Source organism: Eutrigla gurnardus (genome assembly GCF_963514095.1).
Source record: "Eutrigla gurnardus genome assembly, chromosome: 16".
In the NCBI taxonomy this organism is placed as follows: Eukaryota; Metazoa; Chordata; class Actinopteri; order Perciformes; family Triglidae; genus Eutrigla; species Eutrigla gurnardus.
In genome coordinates this window covers 11,130,291-11,149,697 of record NC_139927.1, presented here as the reverse complement: position 1 = coordinate 11,149,697, position 19,407 = coordinate 11,130,291, and the positions used below count along the sequence as shown (strand labels likewise).

The following is a 19,407-nucleotide window of genomic DNA, read 5'->3' as shown; positions in this document are numbered from 1 at the left end:
TTCTGCATTTTTCAGGTCCTTTTTTATTAGCCAAAAATAGCTTTACTTTTTTTTAATTATATCTCATGAACCAGTTTCGTTTTTTAATGATTAAAAAAAAAGAAATCTATCTAGAAATGTATCAAGCATATATGGTTGAAAGTTATTTATTTTGCCATGGCCTACAATGAGTTTGGAGTGTTTTGATTATGTTAAGCTCTGAGCCACAGGCTTCATAGTTATTAAAGTTTTTGTTTAAGTGTTTAAGATTTAAACGAGAATTAACCTTCAAACATGTTGTAACTTCCTGTCGATTACTGCTGTTAAATTAAACGGGGACCACAACAGATGGAGGAGCCTTCGTTTCACTGCTATCATCTGGGACGCCAGCATTCAGTCACCACCTCGTCAGCAGTCTCTTGTGCTTACAGGGACATCTGTCTAAGAAAACAGCTGCTTCAACAGAGTTTGACAAGTGAATGTTCTCAGGGGACATGTTACAGTCTGAGCTGTTGTGGATTGAGTTTATCTTGAGCATAAAAGAAACACACACTACCTTATTGTATGAGCATGTTTAGTAAAGATTTAACCGTTGTCTTTCACTGTCTTTCCATGTATCTGATCACTGACAGTGCTGCTAAGCTTGGACCATTTTTACTGTAGAAAATAATTTAAATAAAATCCAGCCGCAGCCAACATATGTGGGTGAACCAGATTAACTGGTTGCACCGTTACTGCCATTTCCATTTTGTGCCACAAAACCAATTCCACTCAATCGTATCGAGTGACAGAAATCTCAGAGGCAGACATTTTAACACTTTAACTTGCATACCATAGGAATGAATAAGAAAGAACCAAGCTAATTCAGGTGTGCTGACCCTTTAATCACAACGAAAACTGCCGCTGGTGTAGCAAGGAATTCACATTTTTTTTTAAATCTACTTATTTGAATATAGTTAAAATTGTGATTTAAAAAAAAATAAAATGCAACAAACAAGACATGATGAATACGTTCCATTTTATCATTTTGCTTCCTTTACCACATGATGTAAGAAAAAACATTGCACATTGTTGCTGGTCTAGTTTTGATCAGAAGCCATTCAATAAAAATACATGTCTTAGCAGATTGTACAAATGAATAAAAATAAAAATAATTTGCAATGATCCTCATGCACTTTTACAATACTTACGTATGAGTGCACTTACATGTACATTCTAATATGCGGACGCCTTTTGCATGACGGTTAATTTCTGGCAAAGTAAAAGCACGCTACTACACTGATATGCCAAATGAGCAATTCGTTGTCACATACGATAATCTAGCGGTTTTACAGGAGCGAGGTCAACATGGGGCACCGTGTCCTGGTTCCATACATGAATGCCGATGTTGGTATACTGCTTGTGGTGTTCTTTACTCTTAGTGTTCTTCGTGTGAGTACATGGTTTCTATTAGTGTTCACTACTTTCCTCATGGTACATATCTACAATTATCTACATCATTTTTACATCCCTCGAGTATTCAACATTAGATTTTTGGTCTCATATTAGGCCTTTATGGAGAGTTAAGAGAGGAGTGAAATGAGAGGTAAGAGTTGGCAATCTTATGGTTTTCTCCACCTTTTTGTTTCAACTGCAGGAATCAAGCCACATCGTCAAGTATTTTGAGAGAAACATCCAACAAATGAATAAATAAATAAATAAATACAATCTATACATTTTACATTACATACAGTACATTCCCATGAGTAAATACTATATTTACACATGCTATCAGCGACTGAAGGTGAAACAGCCTCTCGCTACTTGTGTGTCGAATACAGTCATCGACTCACTTTGCCGGAGCCTTTACCCTCATGGATCAGACCCCTGCCCCTGGAGCTGTGGCCCCACAGTCCCGGCCCTTCAAACCTGTCATGTGGGTGAGGGTGCCGAGGAGGAGGGGAGCCGGAGAAGCTAGATGGAGAGCGGCTGCGTCCCTGCAGAACCACGCCCTCCCGGACCTCCTGGCGGGAGGGGGAGGAGCTAAGTGAGCGCTGCAGGGAGGAGGAGGAGCTGCGAGGGCGCGGAGGAGGGCTGAAGAGCATTCCGCTTCGGTCCTGCATCAGCTGAGTCAGACTGGCTAGGAAGTCTGCATCGCTAGTGCTGCTGGCTCGAACTCTTAATCGCCGTCGTCTGGAGAAAAGAACAATATGATTACAATACCTTCTGTGTGAGAGAAAGTTTAATATATTTACATTCTCTTGTAGCTAATTCAACTGTCGATTCAACGTGGTGCCATTTGCTGTGAAGCAGAAGTGCAATAGTGACCATTCTCCCAAATGTGTCTAAAAAAAGCAACATTATTTGATAGCAGAACAGTTTTAAACATTGCACAGAAGAATAGAACAAGATGGAGCAGCCAAAGTGAGCAGTTTGAAAAGTTTCAGTTGACAAGCTGCACACCATCAACTCTTCACCAAGGTTATAAATCCCATTACTCTGCCCTGCTTTTGTATGGATTCCATCTGCAGCGTGTGCAGCATTAAATCAGATTGGAAAGCTAATGGAAAGAGGCCAATTATTGGCTGATATCTTTGCCAAAACAACATACATAAGTCTGTTTGGCTGCACTATAAACCGCCTCGAGTGTACGCTGTAATATTAAACCGCACTACAACTACTACCAAGTAACCATAGGTGGCGCTACATCAAAATCAGACTGTGTAAGAGAAGAGGAAATCACCAAAAAGATTATGATTAACTCAATTCATGAACTGAAAACACTGTATTATTTTATAACACCTTCACAGCATCATACCTGTTGTCCACACATGGGCGGATGGGTGGTTTTCCAGGAGGTGGTCGAGGCAGAAACCTGTTGCTGAGTTGCTCAGGTACAAAGGTGGCGCTCACAGGACGTGGGATCTTACTTTTACTACCTGATGATAAGGACAGAGAGAGAGGGTCTTCTCCTACAATGTCGGTCCTGGACCCCCGGTCTGAGAGGAGCCTGTCTCTCAGCAAAGCGCAAGGCAGGTTGTCACAGGACAGGGATGGAGAGGGTGAGTGGGTGGGGGAGCCGGGGACTGGACTGCTCCAGCGGTGGCGCCTCTCCATGTGGAGGTCCTTGCTCGGGGAGTCCAGGGGGTTGGCTGGGTCTCGCACTGGGATTCGACTCAATCTTGGGGACGAGGGAGAGTCTCTTCTTCTGAGCAGAGCTGGGGGTGGAGAGGAGGAGACGGTGACAGTGCTCTCCAGAGCGCCCCCTGCTGTCTCCGCTTGAGGCTGCTGATTCGGCTCTGAGGAGCGATCAGGCAGACCAGAATCACTCTCTGGGTCTCTGTCATTTGTCAGATGAGCATTGGGGCCTTTGGCTGAGCTTGGCACAGGAGCTAACTCCAATCTCTCTGCATCTTTTAAGATCTCCTCTGAGAGTTTTTTAGATTTACCAGATGGTGCCTCAAGTGGTATTGCATCAGCCCTCTCCTTTACAGGGGACTGTAGGGCACAGCTAGAAGACTGAGAAGATTTAAATGACCGTTAGTTTATGATCTTGAAAAGCCATGTGAATATAGATCCAAATGAACAGTGTTTAGCTCCAATAAAATTAGCTGAACTGATTGTATTCATGTAAATTTGTGGCGTTATTGCATTCACAGCCCATATCCTATGAGTCAGTGACATATTTTCATAAGAATGTGTATTTGATACATTTCTTGGTAATGGTTCACACTTCATGAGTGACTTCTTTTATAAACTGTATATTTTGTATTCCATACACTTTAATTTTATATTTTAATTTGAGAGTTTTATGTTTTTTAAATTGTAAGTGTCCTTGTACAGTAATTACATTTTTCCTATACAAATGATGACAAACATGAACTCAATCTGCTGATGAGGTCCCTTTAAGGTAAAAAGCTCTAGAACAAGCAAGTAAGTAGAGCTTGAGTTGGGATTATTTTGTCAACTGGTATACAACGAATTTCATTCCACAATGCTGCTTTCAGTTTAGGACTAAATGCTGGATCACCCCTACCTGGTCCATCTGGGGTCTTCCCATAATGGCAGAGGGCATTTGTCCCAGCATCCCCGTCAGTCTCCTGTGGCCCAGTAACCACGTGCCGGGCATAGACATCTGCGACAGAACAGGACTGCTCGGCACCACTGTAGGCTGGCCGTCCTGTGGCTCAGAGGACTGGTTCTCAGTCTCGGCAGGCGTGCGTTTCCCAGGCTTGTCCTCATGCAGGGCCTCACCTGGAGGCTTGGCGGCTCCAGAACCGCTGCCTTGCTCTAGCTCCAGCATCACCCACTCCTGAGAGTCTCCCTCTTGGGGCACAGGACTGAGGTTCACCGCCACAAAGCCACTGCTAGCTGCACCCTCTTCTTGGTCGGGGGTAGCCATGCCAGAGTGTTCCTCGTTGCAGGAAGGCTGCTGCCCGTTTCCCCTCTCAGTAATGGATTTCTCCCCAACTTGAGAAAGCACAGGGCGCTGTTTGCCCAAGCTGAAACAAGATATTGTAAGTGTTATGTTAGCATGCAAACTCTCACAACAGTATATTTTGTAAATTGATGTGTACTGAATACTAACTAGGCCTCAAGGAAGCGTTCGATTGTGGGCTTAGGTTCTGGCGCAAGCCTCTTTTCAAACGCCAAGCTCTGACTGTGTCTCATCCTCCGAAGCAGTGGCGCCGCCCGTTCCAAGAACATGGTCTCTGATCGCACCCGTCTGGGGGAACTCTGCATGGAGCCGGTGTTGGGGCTCTGGTTCCCCTGGTTCTGACTGTGTTCATCCTCACTCACCACCTGACAAGAATGAATGACAAAGTGGCTCAAAAACACAAATATTGCATTTTATCCCAGAAAGAAGCTGTAGCAAGACATTAATTTCTCTTTAAATGGGAAGGCAGGCAGTCAGAAGTGGGTTTCAATTCAAACCCAGGAGGACTAGATGTACTAAAAGGTTGGCCTGGGGTTGTAGCCATTATCATATCTCTGGGAAAAATCACTGTAGACTTTGGGAAAGTTTTGTGCATGACATCCAGTGCAGTGCAGTGCAGATACACTTTGCATATCAATGCAGAGGTAGAAGAGCAGTTACATAAGAGCAATAATTCAGCTGCTGTCGATAAGAACGTTCTACTCAGTATTAACAGAACACTATATTTCCCCGACCTTCCTGATCATCGGCTGGACGTGTTTATGGTTGCGGTTACGGTCCATCTCTTCCCATACGTCTCCGCCGGGGGTGGTCGGTGTGGGGATGGGGGGGCAGTTGTCAGCATCACTGAGGCGCTCCCCTTGCAGGACATCCTCAGTGTTCTCCTTCTGCAGCTCGCCTGGCAGCACTGAAGCATTGGCCATGCTGTGGAGGAGAGGGAAGGTCACTCCTGCAGCTCATTTCCACTGCACAATTTACAGCAGCGATTTTCTCAGGGACCTCCGACTGTGCAGAACTCAGGTCTAAAAAAAGCTGCAGCTACACATTTTACCACATATCCAACAGAGTGTTTGAATGGTACAAGCAAAACGGTAACAACGAGAACCAGGTAAGAGAATAAATTGCTATCTGTGAATAGTGATAGAGCTTTCTTTAGCAGTCAATACCCCAAGTACGCCGGCGTGAGGCGAGTGAGCTGCTGAGCAGTGGTTGTTGCGGCAGTAATGGTCAGCATATCCTCCGAATCACATTTCTCCCAGTCATAAGCGTCATTCTCCAGCACGTTGTGGTTCTTCATAACATTCTCAAACACCGACATCAGGAGCTGTCACAGAGAAACCACATGCGTCAGCACATGTCAGCTGGAGGGAAATAAACAGTGTGTGCTGAATATGCCAAACAAGAGATGGCCAACCTGATAGTCTGGCTTAGTGAAGTAGTCCAAGGCCAAGATGTGATCTAGGAAAGTACTGAACTCTGAGGGAAGGTGCTTGAGCATGAGATGATGGTCATACGTCTCTTTTAGATTCCCTACTTGTTCCTGAGAGAGTGGGGGGAAATAAGAGTTTGAATGGAAACAAATGCTCTGAATTACAAATCTATACGATCCAATAGGCACATACTTTGTCTTTGATTTTCCTCCAGGGCAGCTGACCAACTATGAATTCAACCAGCATGTAGAAGAGGGACCACAGGTCGTCATGACGACCCATCTCCTACAAATTAGGAAACACAAATGTGAGTAATTTCAAGTGCAAACAAATATGAATAGCAGATTGTTTTTTTTTTTCCATGCTCACCTTATTCTTATGGGCATTGATTGAAGCATATCGCACAGTTCCTCTGAAGCCTGCCACAGGACGAGGCTAAAACAGAATAGAGATATAATACTATACAGATATAGTAACGTGGGAAAACACAATGGTTGTCCTTTACAAGCAAGTTTACAGGTTCTAAATAACATTCTGAGGGATTTATAAATAATGAGCTAAAGGAAAAGGTGATGTCACATGAGGTCACACAGCAGTCATATAAAAGGCGTCATACGAAATCAATTCTGGTGTCAAATGTGTACGTTTTGTGCCTTTAACTAACTGTTTATATAATGTATATCCTATCACCAGGATGACTCCTAGTGCTGTAAGACTATGTTATACCATGCAGAATCAGATATTCATTTTAGAGTTAGATTTTCTCATACGATAACTTCTGGGATCTTTGAATAAAAAAGCCAAAGCATTTCTTGGAGTACTTACTGGACGGACTTCCTGGCTGGAGTTGGTAAACTGACGGGCCAAGCCAAAATCAAGCATATAGCAGCATCTGCAGGTACTGGCTAGTCTTCCCATCGCAAAGTTAGACTAATGACACAGAAAAACACAAACATGTTCAAGTTGAACTGACTGTCTGAAATACAAAATGACAAACAAAAAGGTTTCAGGTCAACTTACAGGTTTAATGTCTCGGTGCAGGAAGCCTACAGAGTGGATGCTTTCAATGGACTCTAAAATCTGCTTGCCAAGTCTCAATGTTGTGGAGATGGAAAAGGTGCCTCGGGTCATGGTCCTGCGCAAATCTGCCAGGTTCCTCCCCTTTAGACAGGAAATCAGTGTTTGCCAAGGTCACATTTATGACAGAGTCATTTGGCGTCAGCAGTAAACAAAATACTTGACTAACATTGACTGGTAAAAACCCTACCTGGAGTTCCATCACCACATAATTGAAACGATCATTTCGGCCACAGCCCACAAAGCGACACACGTGGTCTTTACCTGTTAAAGAGAAATACAGGCTGTTTCAACGAAATTGCTCATACCGATTTGATAAAACGCGCAATGCGCAATGATCTGAGGTATTTCCACCATGGCTAAATTTCAGTTACTCTATCACGGACAAGGGGATAGAATCACTCACCCTGAAGTTTCTTCAACACAGCCACCTCCATCTTCAGCACCTGTTTGGGTTGTTGAGCAGACTCCACCTTTAAGGCAACGGTGGCCTGGCTCAACTGATCCAAAACCTCGTAGATCTCCCCAAACCCGCCTCCACCTATCTTCCTCGCCTGAAAAGAAGGGAGTATTCATCGTCAAGCAAAAAGGTACTTGTGGAGAAATGATTCATCTTCGTTTGGCCATCTGTCTCTTTTTGTTGTACAGTTTTTAAAAACGTGATTTTGTGATTTCTCTTACCACTTTCCATCTGTCTCTGACCACGTCTGTCACAGACAGGATGTCCGTGTGCTCTCCAGCACCACTCATCCTGAGTGCTCTCAGCTACAGCCTGCACCTGGCATCTGCGACGCAAGCCCCTCACTGCAAACACGGGACAGCTTTTAAAAATCAGGTCCATTTTCTCCTTGAGATAAAAAAAAAATCACTGCACACTGCATGCTACCGGGCGTGCAAAGGATGGAAAGGAGAAGCGTTACGTGTTATGGTGCCCGACAAACATGTGGAGGAAGCCGTTTAAACAGTTAACAAAGGTTAACTGCCGTTGCACCTCACGTACTAAATGCTCATACAAGACGCTGGCCAGTGCCAGCTAGATGGTCACGAAAAAATAGCAGCTAGCATTGTTTGGAATCAGCAAAAACACAAACGAGGCATCGCAACGGTAGTCATTGGTCACAAATGACCATCAACCGATCGTTTGAGAAGATTAGCCGTTAGGAAGCTAACCTAGCTAGGTGACGGCGTCCACTGCGGTGGCTCCGGTGGTCCTGTAAACAAGCTAACTAGCATGTAAACTAAAGATAACCGTTAGGTAGCATACCTCGCTCCGTTGCGCCATTGCGGTCCCAGTTAAAATCCAAACAGTAGCCATGCTCCCAGTCTGCCGTTAGTTAGCCAGGTCATTCCGAGCGGTTATTTATTTTTGGAATGAGACGATAGTGGTGATGGACCATAGCTGACGCTAGCTCGGGTTAGCAGCCTGCTAGCCTGCTATGAATGGGGAGTGATGCCCCCGTGCTCTGCCTCACAGCGGCGGCCGTGACGTCACAGCGCCAGTCTCTCCTGATTGATGCTCAAACTCCCGCATCCACCCGACAGCGTGGTGGAGCGACACTCTGCGCATCACACGGAGCACAGCCGCACTGGATGTGGTCCCACCGGACAAGAGAAGGATCCCTGCATCACCAGCACCACATCTCGTTTCAGAGATGATGGTAGTGGACAAATAAACCACCAGTGTAGCAGGGGCGTTGCAGGGATTCTCTGGTGCTCCTGATAAAATATTGATAAGCCTTCACCCTCTACACCTCATCACCGCCACTGGCCAGCAGCACTGGAGGGAGTACCTTTTAGTAACAGTAGCATAGCGTATCAATACACAGGGTATTTATACAGGTTAAAGTCATGCATTCAAGGTTTTACTTAAGAACAAGAGTATCATCAAATACAGGGTACTTTATGTGACAATACTCAAGATTTCTTGAATATAACTATATAACAGTCTAAAAAATACTGCTAAAAAATACATTTGAAAAAAACTCAACAGCAATGTCTCTTTCCCAGAATCATGACCCAGTTATTTACATGTGAAATATGAATTTACTTGTTTTTTATAACCCTCATAATCATAAACCGACTGATCAATGTTGACACAAGAGGCCATGGACTCTATATTTGTTTTATATGTCACGATTTAAATGTATAGAAAAGTTGTTTCCTATCATCATTTATTTATGGAAAGGTGGAGATCGTTCATCTTTTATTGTGGAAACACTGCATTTTATTTTGTAAGTGTCTACAACATGTTATGAAACCATTATGGTGGCTTGTTGACTAGTTGAATTCAGATTAAATATCCATATTCATATGATTAATGTAATGTTACGCTCTATTCTAGACTATCAAGGGTGTAAGGGCAGTTTAGTATTTTTAAAATCCTGCCTGCAGCCCTGTTTAAACCCCACAACAAACCGTTTCCGTGCCTTTGAGCTCAGACTCCGCTTTCCGGGCGGCCGCGGCAGCAAAACAAACGCACACGGATACGGCGATAGGAGTGGCCGGGCCATCGGATTGGACAACAGGATGTGAGTTGAGCCGTTTCGGGGTGAGGCGGTGCGTTCCGGGGCCGCACAACTTTCTGCGTGTTTGCGCAGCTTCGCGACGTTTCACACACTCTGGATAAACCGAAACGCGACGGTTTTAGATCCGCGAGGCTCGTCAGCAAGCGCGTTCAAATCTGCGGAAGTACCAGCGCGCGCCGCTGCACGGCACCGTTTCCACACGTTTCACCGTCTCGTGCGTGTGGTTTTTTTAGCCGTTGATGCGGGGGAGAAAGTTGTGGACATTTTTTTTTTCACTTCTTCTTCTTCTTCTTCTTCTTCGTCCCCCCCGAAAGCATTTGCGAATACGCTGTGCAACACAGTAACCCCAGCGTTTACCAGCAGCTCCAGCTCGCCTGGATTATGGATTGTAACGTCGCCCGTTCGCCATATTGTGCGCTGTGAAACTCGAGGGGAAAGTTGTCAAAATAGTTATGACATTTGCTGCGCACGGTCCCTTCATGGAGCTACATGCATTCGACTTTGATCGAAAGCGAAGTGACTCCATGGGGCTGGCCATGGGGATCTCCGTGCAACATTCATAAGGTATACACTGTTTTTAACTCATTCTCGTGCACTCAGCTCTTCAGGCGCTTCCTTATTGCTGATTGTTGTTTTTTTCTCTTTATAACATAACATCACTGGGGCTATCGCTTGGGTGATTGCACGAGCCCCTTCGTTTCCTGTATTTCTTGTTATGCCAAATGGCAGCTACACAGTAAGCGCCTCCTTGTTGTCGTTGGCCCAAAACTTTCTTGAGCGAACAACGTCCTGTCTCCACGCAGCCGGACGCAAATGTCGAAATATAGGTTTTAGTCGTCGGGTCGCTCACATCAACAGAGTATCACTTTACTGACTGGGCCGCTCGCTCGTGTAGGCCTCAGTTTCCTCTTTGCTGCATTTGAGTGAAAAGGCGACTGAGAAAAATGTGCGTTGCTTGTCTTCGGAGCAAAAAAAGAAAGTGTCTAACCCCTCCTTTCTCTCACAAGGTCCGGCACCATAAAGAGGATGAGAAGAAAGGACAGCAAACCTCAGATTTGATTCTGGAAGGAGGGTTGCATGCTTCCCTCCCTGCACTTTCCCTTGGGATTTGTATTTCCTCCCAAATACCTCTGTGCGCACAATTAAACAACAAACTCCTCAACCGCAGGCGTTGAAAGCACACTACAGAGGCAGTGACGGTTTTTTTTTGCACGCACGGAGATCAAGATTGAGAGCTCTGACTCCAACATAACCTTATATTACTATGAGTCTTCCTTCTCAAGTTAATACAGACAAGGGCGGCAAGCATCGGGCTGCGGCCATGAAAGAGCCTGTGCATTCAGGGGAGGTTTATTATGGTATGGGACCTCCAGCTTTAGAAGCAAGCCACAGCGACTCTGCTAGCAGTTCTGGTGTTTACAACCCAGAGAAAGGGCCCCAAAGTCTACCACACTATCAACAGACTGCTCCAGTAAAGTGGATGCACCAGGACTCTGCACAGGCCCCCGGCTGGTCTCAGGAAGCTCCTGTTCCGGCCTGGGGGCAGAACTTTGGCCCCTATATGAGCGGAGTGAATGCCAGGGGTCAAATGCCGTTCCACAAAGGCGTCCATGAGGGTGTAGCTCTGCCTATGGGGGGAGAAAATCAACTGCCGGGACCCGTTGAAGCTTACAGAGATGCGGCCCAAGCTCAAGCTCAGGGGAGAGGGCTCGAGTGGGAGCAGCATGCCGCGGCTGCAATGCACCAGGCTCAGCTGCAAGCTTATCAGCACGCCCACAAGGGCGTGGAGCTCCAGGGTCAACCCCATGTTCCTTCTCACACTTTGCAGGGGTCCATGCTGCAGCCCTTCCAGACAACATTTAGACCCAGCAAGCAACAGTTTTCATCAGGTTATTACTCTGTTTTTCCAGGCAACAAGGGAATGCCGAGCCTGGCGTACAGCGATCAGCCTAAAACTCAACAACAGCTGCTACACCAGATGCAGCAGCAGCAACAAATGCATCACCATCACCAGCAGCAGCAGCAGCAGCAACAACAGCAGCAGCAACAGCAGCAGTTACAGCAGCAGCATCACCTCCAGTTGCAACAGCGGCAACATTTGCAGCAACAGCAGCAACAAATCCAACAGCATCAAATGCAACAACAACAACAACAACTGCAGCAAATGCAGCAACAGTATCACCAGCAACAGATCCAGGAGCGACAGCAACAAATTCAGCAAATGCACCAAGTGCAGCAACAAAATGTGCCACAGCAAGAAACAACACAACCACAGGTGCAACCGAAACAGCAACAAACCCAAAACCTTGTGACTTTTCAGCCTCCTGAGTCTGGCCCACCTATCACCGGGCAGGAACCAGATGCTCAAACCCCCGATGCATCACCCAAACTTGATCCATGCCCTGAAATGGTCGCCACAAACCCCGCAGAGCCTTCAGATCCAGCGCCGGCTGCCCCTCGGCGTTCACGACGCCTCTCCAGAGATGGTCAGTCCCCGCTGGGTCCACCTCCGACAAACATCTGCTCTCAAGCGTCCAAAGATCCTCCATCGTCCCAGAACGGAGTAGCAGGCTCTCAGGCTGCGAAAGGAGGCGATGGGACTACAGGAGGCGTCATCCGTAGGAGAAGAAGGGCGTCTAAGGAGATCAACCTGGAAACTCTGGCCCAGAAGGCATCGGAGATGGAGTTGCTGCCTGCTAAAATGGTCAAGGTTAAAATCCCTCATCACACTGCTACTATAGTCATTTATTTATGGTGATTTTTACAGCAAAATAACCATTTAAAAAAAATGATTTTAACCTATGCATGTAAGAGCAAACTTTCACATCTGGCAAAGTTTGGCGAGCAGCTGCACAAAGAGGAAGAGGCTTGTTTCAATGCAGGACTTCCCTATGGTTTTTAAAATCTTTTTCTTAGGCCTGTTTACCCGAATCCTACAGCTGTCGAGTCCCAGCTATAGCAGGCTGTTAAACAGTTGTGCACAGTCATACTTTACAGGCCATGGTCATGCACCAGATACTGGTGCAACCTGAAAAACGGCTCCTTTTGCACTTGAAAAGATGGTTCTTATTTTTTTCCTGTGAGGAAATTTTCTAAAGTTAACGCTGTTATTCAGGATTTATGATGTTTACATTCTCAGCGGCACACCCACTCAAACTAGCTCCATTATTGTCTTTTCAGCAGTTCTGTTAAACAGCCACTAAGGACAATAACTAGCTGTTTTTGTTTTTTCTGAGCACAGGGATGTTTAGTGCTCTTCCCTCAGGGGGGGTTGTCAAGCTTGTGGTAGGTTTTTTTTTTTGTCTGCAAAGTGCGCCTGCTGGATGCACAGTTGGACAAGCTGCATGTCTGCACACCTCCACATTCCTCAGGCTCCTTCCCGGTCTTCGAGCAGAGCTAGGGAGCGGCTGAGCTGTCAACCTGCAATCCTATACTTACAAACACACACCAAACAGGTTTAATTCATAGCGCTGGTCCATTGTGGTTAACAAGAAGCACATTTCTAGGCTATGAGAGCAGATTGAAATGTCTTGATGCCAGTTCTTACCTTTGCATACAAGTCATAAAACAGATTTATGTGTTTCGCTGATACCAGTAGGATTTAGCATTGCGATATTTGGTTTTTACAATCACGAGCAAGGCGTGTGCACAGCTCTGAATACTACGGAAGTATGTAGGAATTACACAACAGTGTTGATTTGTTGGTGTTTTTAATCACCTTTTTGCTCAGTGCATGCATCGGTTAAAGTAACTAATTGGCTATTGGTTATCAGTTACGTGATTTATAGTTGAAACACTTGAAAATGAAGGAGCAACAATCTCGGTAATAAACTTTCAGTCTTTTAATATGCAGAAAATTACACTTTTTCACTTCTTCAAACATCAAGTGTAATAAACAATTAATCAACAAAAAAGGTTAATCTATAATAAAAAATATTCACCTTTTAATATCATTTATTCTAAACACAACATATATATTTTATTCAGGAAGACGATTAATGCATGCTCTTTAAACCTCAGTCTGTTTAACCTGCTTCTTTTCCTAATCTCAGTTTTTCCGTCTCTTTTCCATCGCTCCTCGTCTTCCTGCCTCTTTGCTTTCCTTCCTCAGCTGGAAGATGGTTCTTCTGGTAGACAGGCCACCATGGTGCCTCTGGTTATCCCCGTATCGGTGCCGGTGCACAGGAGTCAGACGGATGCTCAGGGCGGCTGGACTCAGGGACGACCCGACCACGACGAGCGGCCTGCAGGACAGTCCGATCGCAAACCTTCTGTCATTGTGGCTCGTCGGCGATCGCTCAGAAACTCCATTACTGAGATTTTTGGCCAGGTCAGTATCGTTAGCATTGCTTTGATGGTTGGTTTGTTATTAATAGCCGAGCCTAGTCTGTGGTAAACCAGTGGGAGCTGTTAATTATTGCGAGTTGGAACATTGGATATAGGCTGACCTATAATCGCATTATCAGCTTTTTATGATGCAAGTATTGGTTAATGTTTTCAGATCTGTCACTTAAATCAAATTTGCAATTCAACACTTTAAACATACTAGATTCTAACTAAAAGTCCTGCATTCAAACTTTAAAGTAACAAAAAAATCTAAATTATAAAAAAAATTTAATGTTTAATCCTGAAGTGCGATTTAAATCCTACATCGTCCCATCCCTACTTGTCTCTCAGCTCAATACGAAACTAGAGACAGCAGCCAGTTAGCTTAGCATTCACGGTTGTAGATGCTAATTCAGACTCGGACCACATTGCATAACTACCTCAAGATGCAGGTCTGTGTTGAATTGACAAAAAGTTTTCACGAGTACAAGTCGCCTTAGAGAAGCCAGCCAGAAAACATGAAAGGATGGATGAAAGAGCGACTCATTAATTCTCTGAAACGGTTTCAAACCACATGTGTAGGTTCACAGAGGAGGACACATTATACCACTTGTGCAGTTGTTAATAAAAATGTAATTTAGGTAGAAATGCGGGAGGAATGTGAGTGTGTGTGGGGTCACCTCCCATTTATGTCCATTTTGAAGAGCGGACCAATGACAGCCCAGCAAGTGATGCTTTGGTCCAATCAAATTACATGTGGTTCCAAGGAGGAGCGCATGTTAGTCTAGTTCTGCCCCCTCAGCAAACACTTCTTGTCATAAATTACTCAGAAGAGCAACTGGTTTATCAGTTTACAGAGCAAACAAACTGTTGTTTTAATAAAGAAGTTAGCAAATCATATTTGTAACCACAATATGATTACATGCTATGTACGGAGCGTGTAATCTTCCACATAACTACGGGGCTCAGTAAAGGAGGTAGTCTGTTGAGTAAATGACTCCATTTGATTATTGATATGGAAAAATGAATGACAGCACACCTAAATGTACATCATGTCCAGTTGAACCCTAAAAAAACACGTTATCATTCGACTGATGCCAAATGAAACGAAGTAAATGTCTGATCAAACCCTCAACCTTCTGTCTAGGACGGGGAAAACGATCCAGGTCTGGACGAGGATGGAAAATCCAAATTTAAGCGCCGACCTCGTCCCGAGCCTCTCATCATCCCCCCGCACAAGCCAGCGACCTTCATCCCTCCATCCCTCTACCCCAACCTCACTTCCTACCAGAGCAACCTGCGCTCTCCAGTACGCCTGCCGGACAACCCCCTCACCCTGCCCCCGTACACGCCTCCACCCATCCTGTCTCCTGTGCGCGAGGGCTCGGGACTCTACTTCTCCGCCTTCCTCACCAACATGGCCGTGAGCAACCAAATCTTGCCACCGCCGCCTACGCCCAAATCTGCCACGCGTAGTCTATTACGCTCCGGTAAGCCTCAGTTGTTGCTTCTGAGCCAAAACCTACTTTTTTGTGGGGGATAATGTATGAAAAGGAGATTTCATTTTTTGTGTTTTCAGCTTCAAGTTCAGATATCACACCTCCTGTTCTGCCCCTGATCACTGATGCCACGCCTGCTAGCCTCGAACCGTAAGCACAGTCACCTAAACGGGCCTCTGAGGTTATCCATATCTGGCCCAAAAAGAACTTCTTCTGCATCAGAAATGTACTTAAATCGGTTTTTTTTTAACTTTAGACGAATCAACATCGGGCAGCAGTACCAGGCAGAAATCCCAGAGTTACAGGAGCAACCTTCCTCCCAGTTTGACCAGGTGAAGGCCGACTTGGTTTGGATCCCTTTGGAGGACTCCCGCCTCAAACACGGTGACCAAGAGAGTAGTCAGTATCGCACATCACGTGTCATCCACTGACGGCGATTCTTTTTGTGTGTGTGTGTGTGTGAGCTTTTCATCGTCTCCTAATCGATAATTCTTTCAAACCATCATCATTTCCTCTTTTCTTTCTCCTAGTGGAGGATATGATGAACATGGCTTGTTGCAGTGTGCTCAGGGGCGGAGGAACCAACCAGGAGCTGGTTTTACACTGTTTACATGAATGTGGAGGTGATTTCCTTGTGAGTATAGTGACCCATAATCATTAAAATCAAAATCCCGATTTAAAAAATGACAGCAGCAGAATTTGTCAATATACATTTTTATTTTTTACTTTTATTTTCACTGAAACTACATCCTTGTTACTGTCAGAATTATTATGCAGTGGAAGCTCTCAAATGGGGAACAAAGAATGGTTTGTTGTTTGTTGAATTAATCATGATAATTTTAAGGAAACGCTGGGACGTTTGATGCTTCACGACCAAGTTTTCCCCGGAGGTCATCACCTGGCAGGTTATCACTACTCAGGTGAGCGTCTGCATTACAACAACAGTAAAAGCTGTTTAATGGAAATGCTGTGACTTGGTCTCTTTAGCTTCTGTCTCTTATTTCCGTACGTGTAATTTAAACGTCTGACTCCCTCGCAGGGTCCGACTGCTGGACTGCAGAAGAGAAGCGCTACTTCAATAAGGGGATCTCTGCCTACAGGAAGGACTTCTTCATGGTGCAGAAATTGGTACGCTTGTTAATTTTGCCCTGCAGCAATCAATGAACCAATCAATGTAAATTAGTCTTAAGTACATTTAAACGTGATTAAATGTGCTCAGTGTAGCATTTCAACCGATAAACCAATAGAACATAAATTATTGTTGTAATTGCTTTAAACAAACAACACCATCGAAGCATAGATTTTCAGACGTTCACTTTTACAACACGAGGCCCGATTCTGATGTAATGGAAAATGTCCTCTTTCGTTAAATCACAAACAGCTTTAAAACTTAATGAGTTCCAAACGTGCAAAAGAGAAAGCGGACGTGCCACGTCCTCGATGTGACAGGAAGTACCTGGAATTATGGGAAATGTAGGCATTTTGTATGAAACATCTGCCTCAGCTATACAGGCATGAGGCAGAGGCTGCCACTCAATCTGAAGCCTGTTCTTATTCACATTCATTTCATTAATATATATAATTTGTTTCCCTCCCTCCAAGGTGCAGACCAAGACTGTGGCTCAGTGTGTGGAGTTTTACTACACGTACAAGAAACGGGTGAAGATCGGTCGCAATGGGATTGTAACCTTCGGGCCAGCGGATTCACCTGTGGAGAAGCACACGGAGGCCGTGGTGGACATTAAGGTGGAGTGGAGTTCCCTCGGCTTGTAGCGCAGAGACATGTGGTAACATTAACAGCAGCCAAACGGTATTTTCATAGGCTTGAGGTTAACGAGAAGGGTTTTGTAAATTCCACCCTTGAAGAGTTTCCCCAAAGAATGTTTTGAAAGGCTGTTTAAACATTTTAAAGGTGGTATTGTGTGCTGTGATTCGTCACAGGGTTCGCACCAGTCAAAACTGACTCACGGGGAGATCGACGGAGACAACAAGAGGGATGTTTCTTATGAGTGCAGCCAGCAGGCGAGGGTTGCTCAGTCACTACAGGCTCACGACTATGTAAGTGTTTCACTACATATTCTCTGTCTACTAGTACAACTTGGAGCATGTTTTCTCGTAACCCAATCAGGTTTATCAAAATGGATGCAAGTTAAGAAGGTTGATTGGTTGAAGTTTGAAGAAACAAACAACAAACAAACAAAAAACCCACTTGAAACTCCTTTTTTTTTCCCCAGGCAGGAACGGTGCATGTGATCAAAGAGCCAGACTTTGTAAAGAAGGAGGCTCACCCCCCGTCAGCGCATCACAGGCCTCCGGCCGAGCCTGCAGCCAAGAAGAGCAGAGCACCGGCAAAGCCCCCGCCGGATCCCGACGCAATATTCCCGTGCAAGAAATGTGGCAGGTATGTCAGAATCATTAGAGATGCACTCATTCTTTGTGGTGGTACGATGTCTTTATTTTGCACTAAATGGTCCTTTCTTATAGTTTTTTTCCTCAGCCAGTGTTGCATCTCACTAATGTTTGAGAGATTTGCAGCTGCAATGACTCATCAGTATGTTGGTTGCAGCTTCAACCCATCATGTTGCTCTTGATCAACATTTTCAATAATGGATCCAATTAATCACATTAAGATAGAGGGATATAATAAATTATATATGGACTTGAAAGTGTGAAATAATTACATATGTGGACGTGATAAAAAGTGGCATTATGAAAGCAAAAAGGGGAAATGGCATTGTGAAATTAAAACCAAAAGATACATTTTCAAATAGAGTTTGCAGCAGTAGACTTTGTAGCAGCTGTATTTGTGTTGCATCATTCCAAACTGCTGCTGTTGCCTATCGTGTTGCGTCATTTTCTCCCCGTTCCTTACAGGGTGTTTTATAAAGTGAAGAGTCGAAGCGCCCACATGAAGAGTCATGCGGAGCAGGAGAAGAAGGCTGCAGCGCTGCGTCAGAAGGAGGAGGAGGAGCAGGCAGCGGCTGCAGCCCGGGCCAGGAGGGCGGCGGCGGTGGCCAGTCAGGCAGGAAACGGGAACGGAGTGATGGAGGCTGAGGTCAGTAGCCAGGAAGACTCCTCCGAGGGAGAGGACGACAACGATGAAGACTGGCATTGAGAGACAAAGAACAGGAGGGAGGAGAAACCAATGAGAAGATGGACAGATGGGTAAGAAGAGGGCAGAGATGGAGGTCGAATCGGATGAAAAAGAAAGGATGTCCCGCCTCACGGAGAGCAGAATAAAGACGAGAGAAGTGCTTTTCAAGACTTCCTGTTAATCTTCACACTCCTCCCCCCGGCTGACGCTGGCGCTGCGTGACTGTTATCCATCAGCCAGCCAGTCACACTCCACATCTTCACACATTTTGTATCTTTTAAATACACAGAGGATGTTTATTTTTTTGTAAATGCACTTATCCCGTATGCTTCTGCTTTTTGCCAATATTGCCTTTTTATATCCTTTTATTTAATTGAATATATGTCAAAATATTATGCATTGTCATTGCCCAGACTTGATGGTTATTTGATATTTGATAAGATAATCAGGATGCCTGTTTTGCAATAAAATATCAGATAAAAGTAATCTTTCACTTAACAGTAGCAGCCCTTTTAAATAAAGAGAGTAAGAGCTTGTATTTATCTTTTTTTTTTTAAGGAAAATACTGTGCTAAATTTTGCAGATTTCCATCAGATGTTTTAGGTTGGTTGCACATTTATTTTGTACAACCAAGGGACCTTTTGAAATGAATATGTACAAAAAAAATATATATATGAGATGGCCATATATTTATGATACTGCATTTTTTTTTTGCAATGATTTTGGTAATACAAAAACTAATCACATCGGCTGCAATAAGAATTGAAACGTTTATTAAAATCTCGACTGTTATGAGAAGTGTGTCTTTTTATTTTTCAGTCAGGAAATTTGTTTGCACTTTTGTGATTGCAATACTTTGTTGATCCAGCAGGTGGAGGCAGCGGTTCACTCTTGCAGGGTATTTCCTTGCCACACCAGGTTGTTTAGAGAAGTAGAAATGTCATAGCTGTCTATAAATTAAGTTTAAAATAAACTTGTGAAATTCTTTGTGGATCCATTTATCAATTTTGCTTGGCAGTCTTGCTTTAAATGCTGTCCAAACAATCTACCACAGTAAAAT

At 44.6% G+C, this 19,407-nt stretch overlaps 2 protein-coding genes across 4 annotated transcripts; one reads left to right on the top strand and one right to left on the bottom strand.

Moving 5' to 3' along the window:
• Window positions 1–842: 842 nt before the first annotated feature.
• On the bottom strand, window positions 843–8,370 carry ttbk2b (tau tubulin kinase 2b). The gene is made up of 15 exons (XM_084030891.1): window positions 8,168–8,370; window positions 7,585–7,707; window positions 7,310–7,457; window positions 7,094–7,167; window positions 6,847–6,987; window positions 6,652–6,756; window positions 6,196–6,261; window positions 6,019–6,111; window positions 5,811–5,936; window positions 5,563–5,720; window positions 5,131–5,320; window positions 4,547–4,761; window positions 3,995–4,460; window positions 2,777–3,477; window positions 843–2,151 (listed from the first exon to the last, which is right to left on the bottom strand). The coding sequence occupies exons 2-15, from the start codon at window positions 7,651–7,653 to the stop codon at window positions 1,800–1,802; spliced, it is 2,904 nt and encodes a 967-aa protein (XP_083887017.1). The 5' UTR covers window positions 7,654–7,707; window positions 8,168–8,370; the 3' UTR covers window positions 843–1,799.
• A 1,092-nt stretch (window positions 8,371–9,462) lies between these two features.
• mideasa (mitotic deacetylase associated SANT domain protein a) lies at window positions 9,463–19,145 on the top strand. 3 transcript variants are annotated; one of them, XM_084030133.1, is made up of 13 exons: window positions 9,463–9,992; window positions 10,436–12,132; window positions 13,540–13,758; window positions 14,902–15,244; window positions 15,334–15,403; window positions 15,510–15,652; window positions 15,784–15,887; window positions 16,098–16,173; window positions 16,293–16,381; window positions 16,856–16,999; window positions 17,195–17,311; window positions 17,488–17,654; window positions 18,128–19,145. In XM_084030133.1, exons 2-13 carry the CDS (start codon window positions 10,693–10,695, stop codon window positions 18,366–18,368), a joined length of 3,153 nt encoding a protein of 1,050 aa, XP_083886259.1. In that variant the 5' UTR covers window positions 9,463–9,992; window positions 10,436–10,692; the 3' UTR covers window positions 18,369–19,145. The 3 variants fall into 3 exon arrangements, with proteins under 3 accessions (XP_083886259.1, XP_083886260.1, XP_083886258.1); XM_084030134.1 differs by having other exon boundaries at window positions 10,436–12,138; window positions 15,510–15,637; XM_084030132.1 differs by having other exon boundaries at window positions 10,436–12,138.
• Window positions 19,146–19,407: the final 262 nt, after the last annotated feature.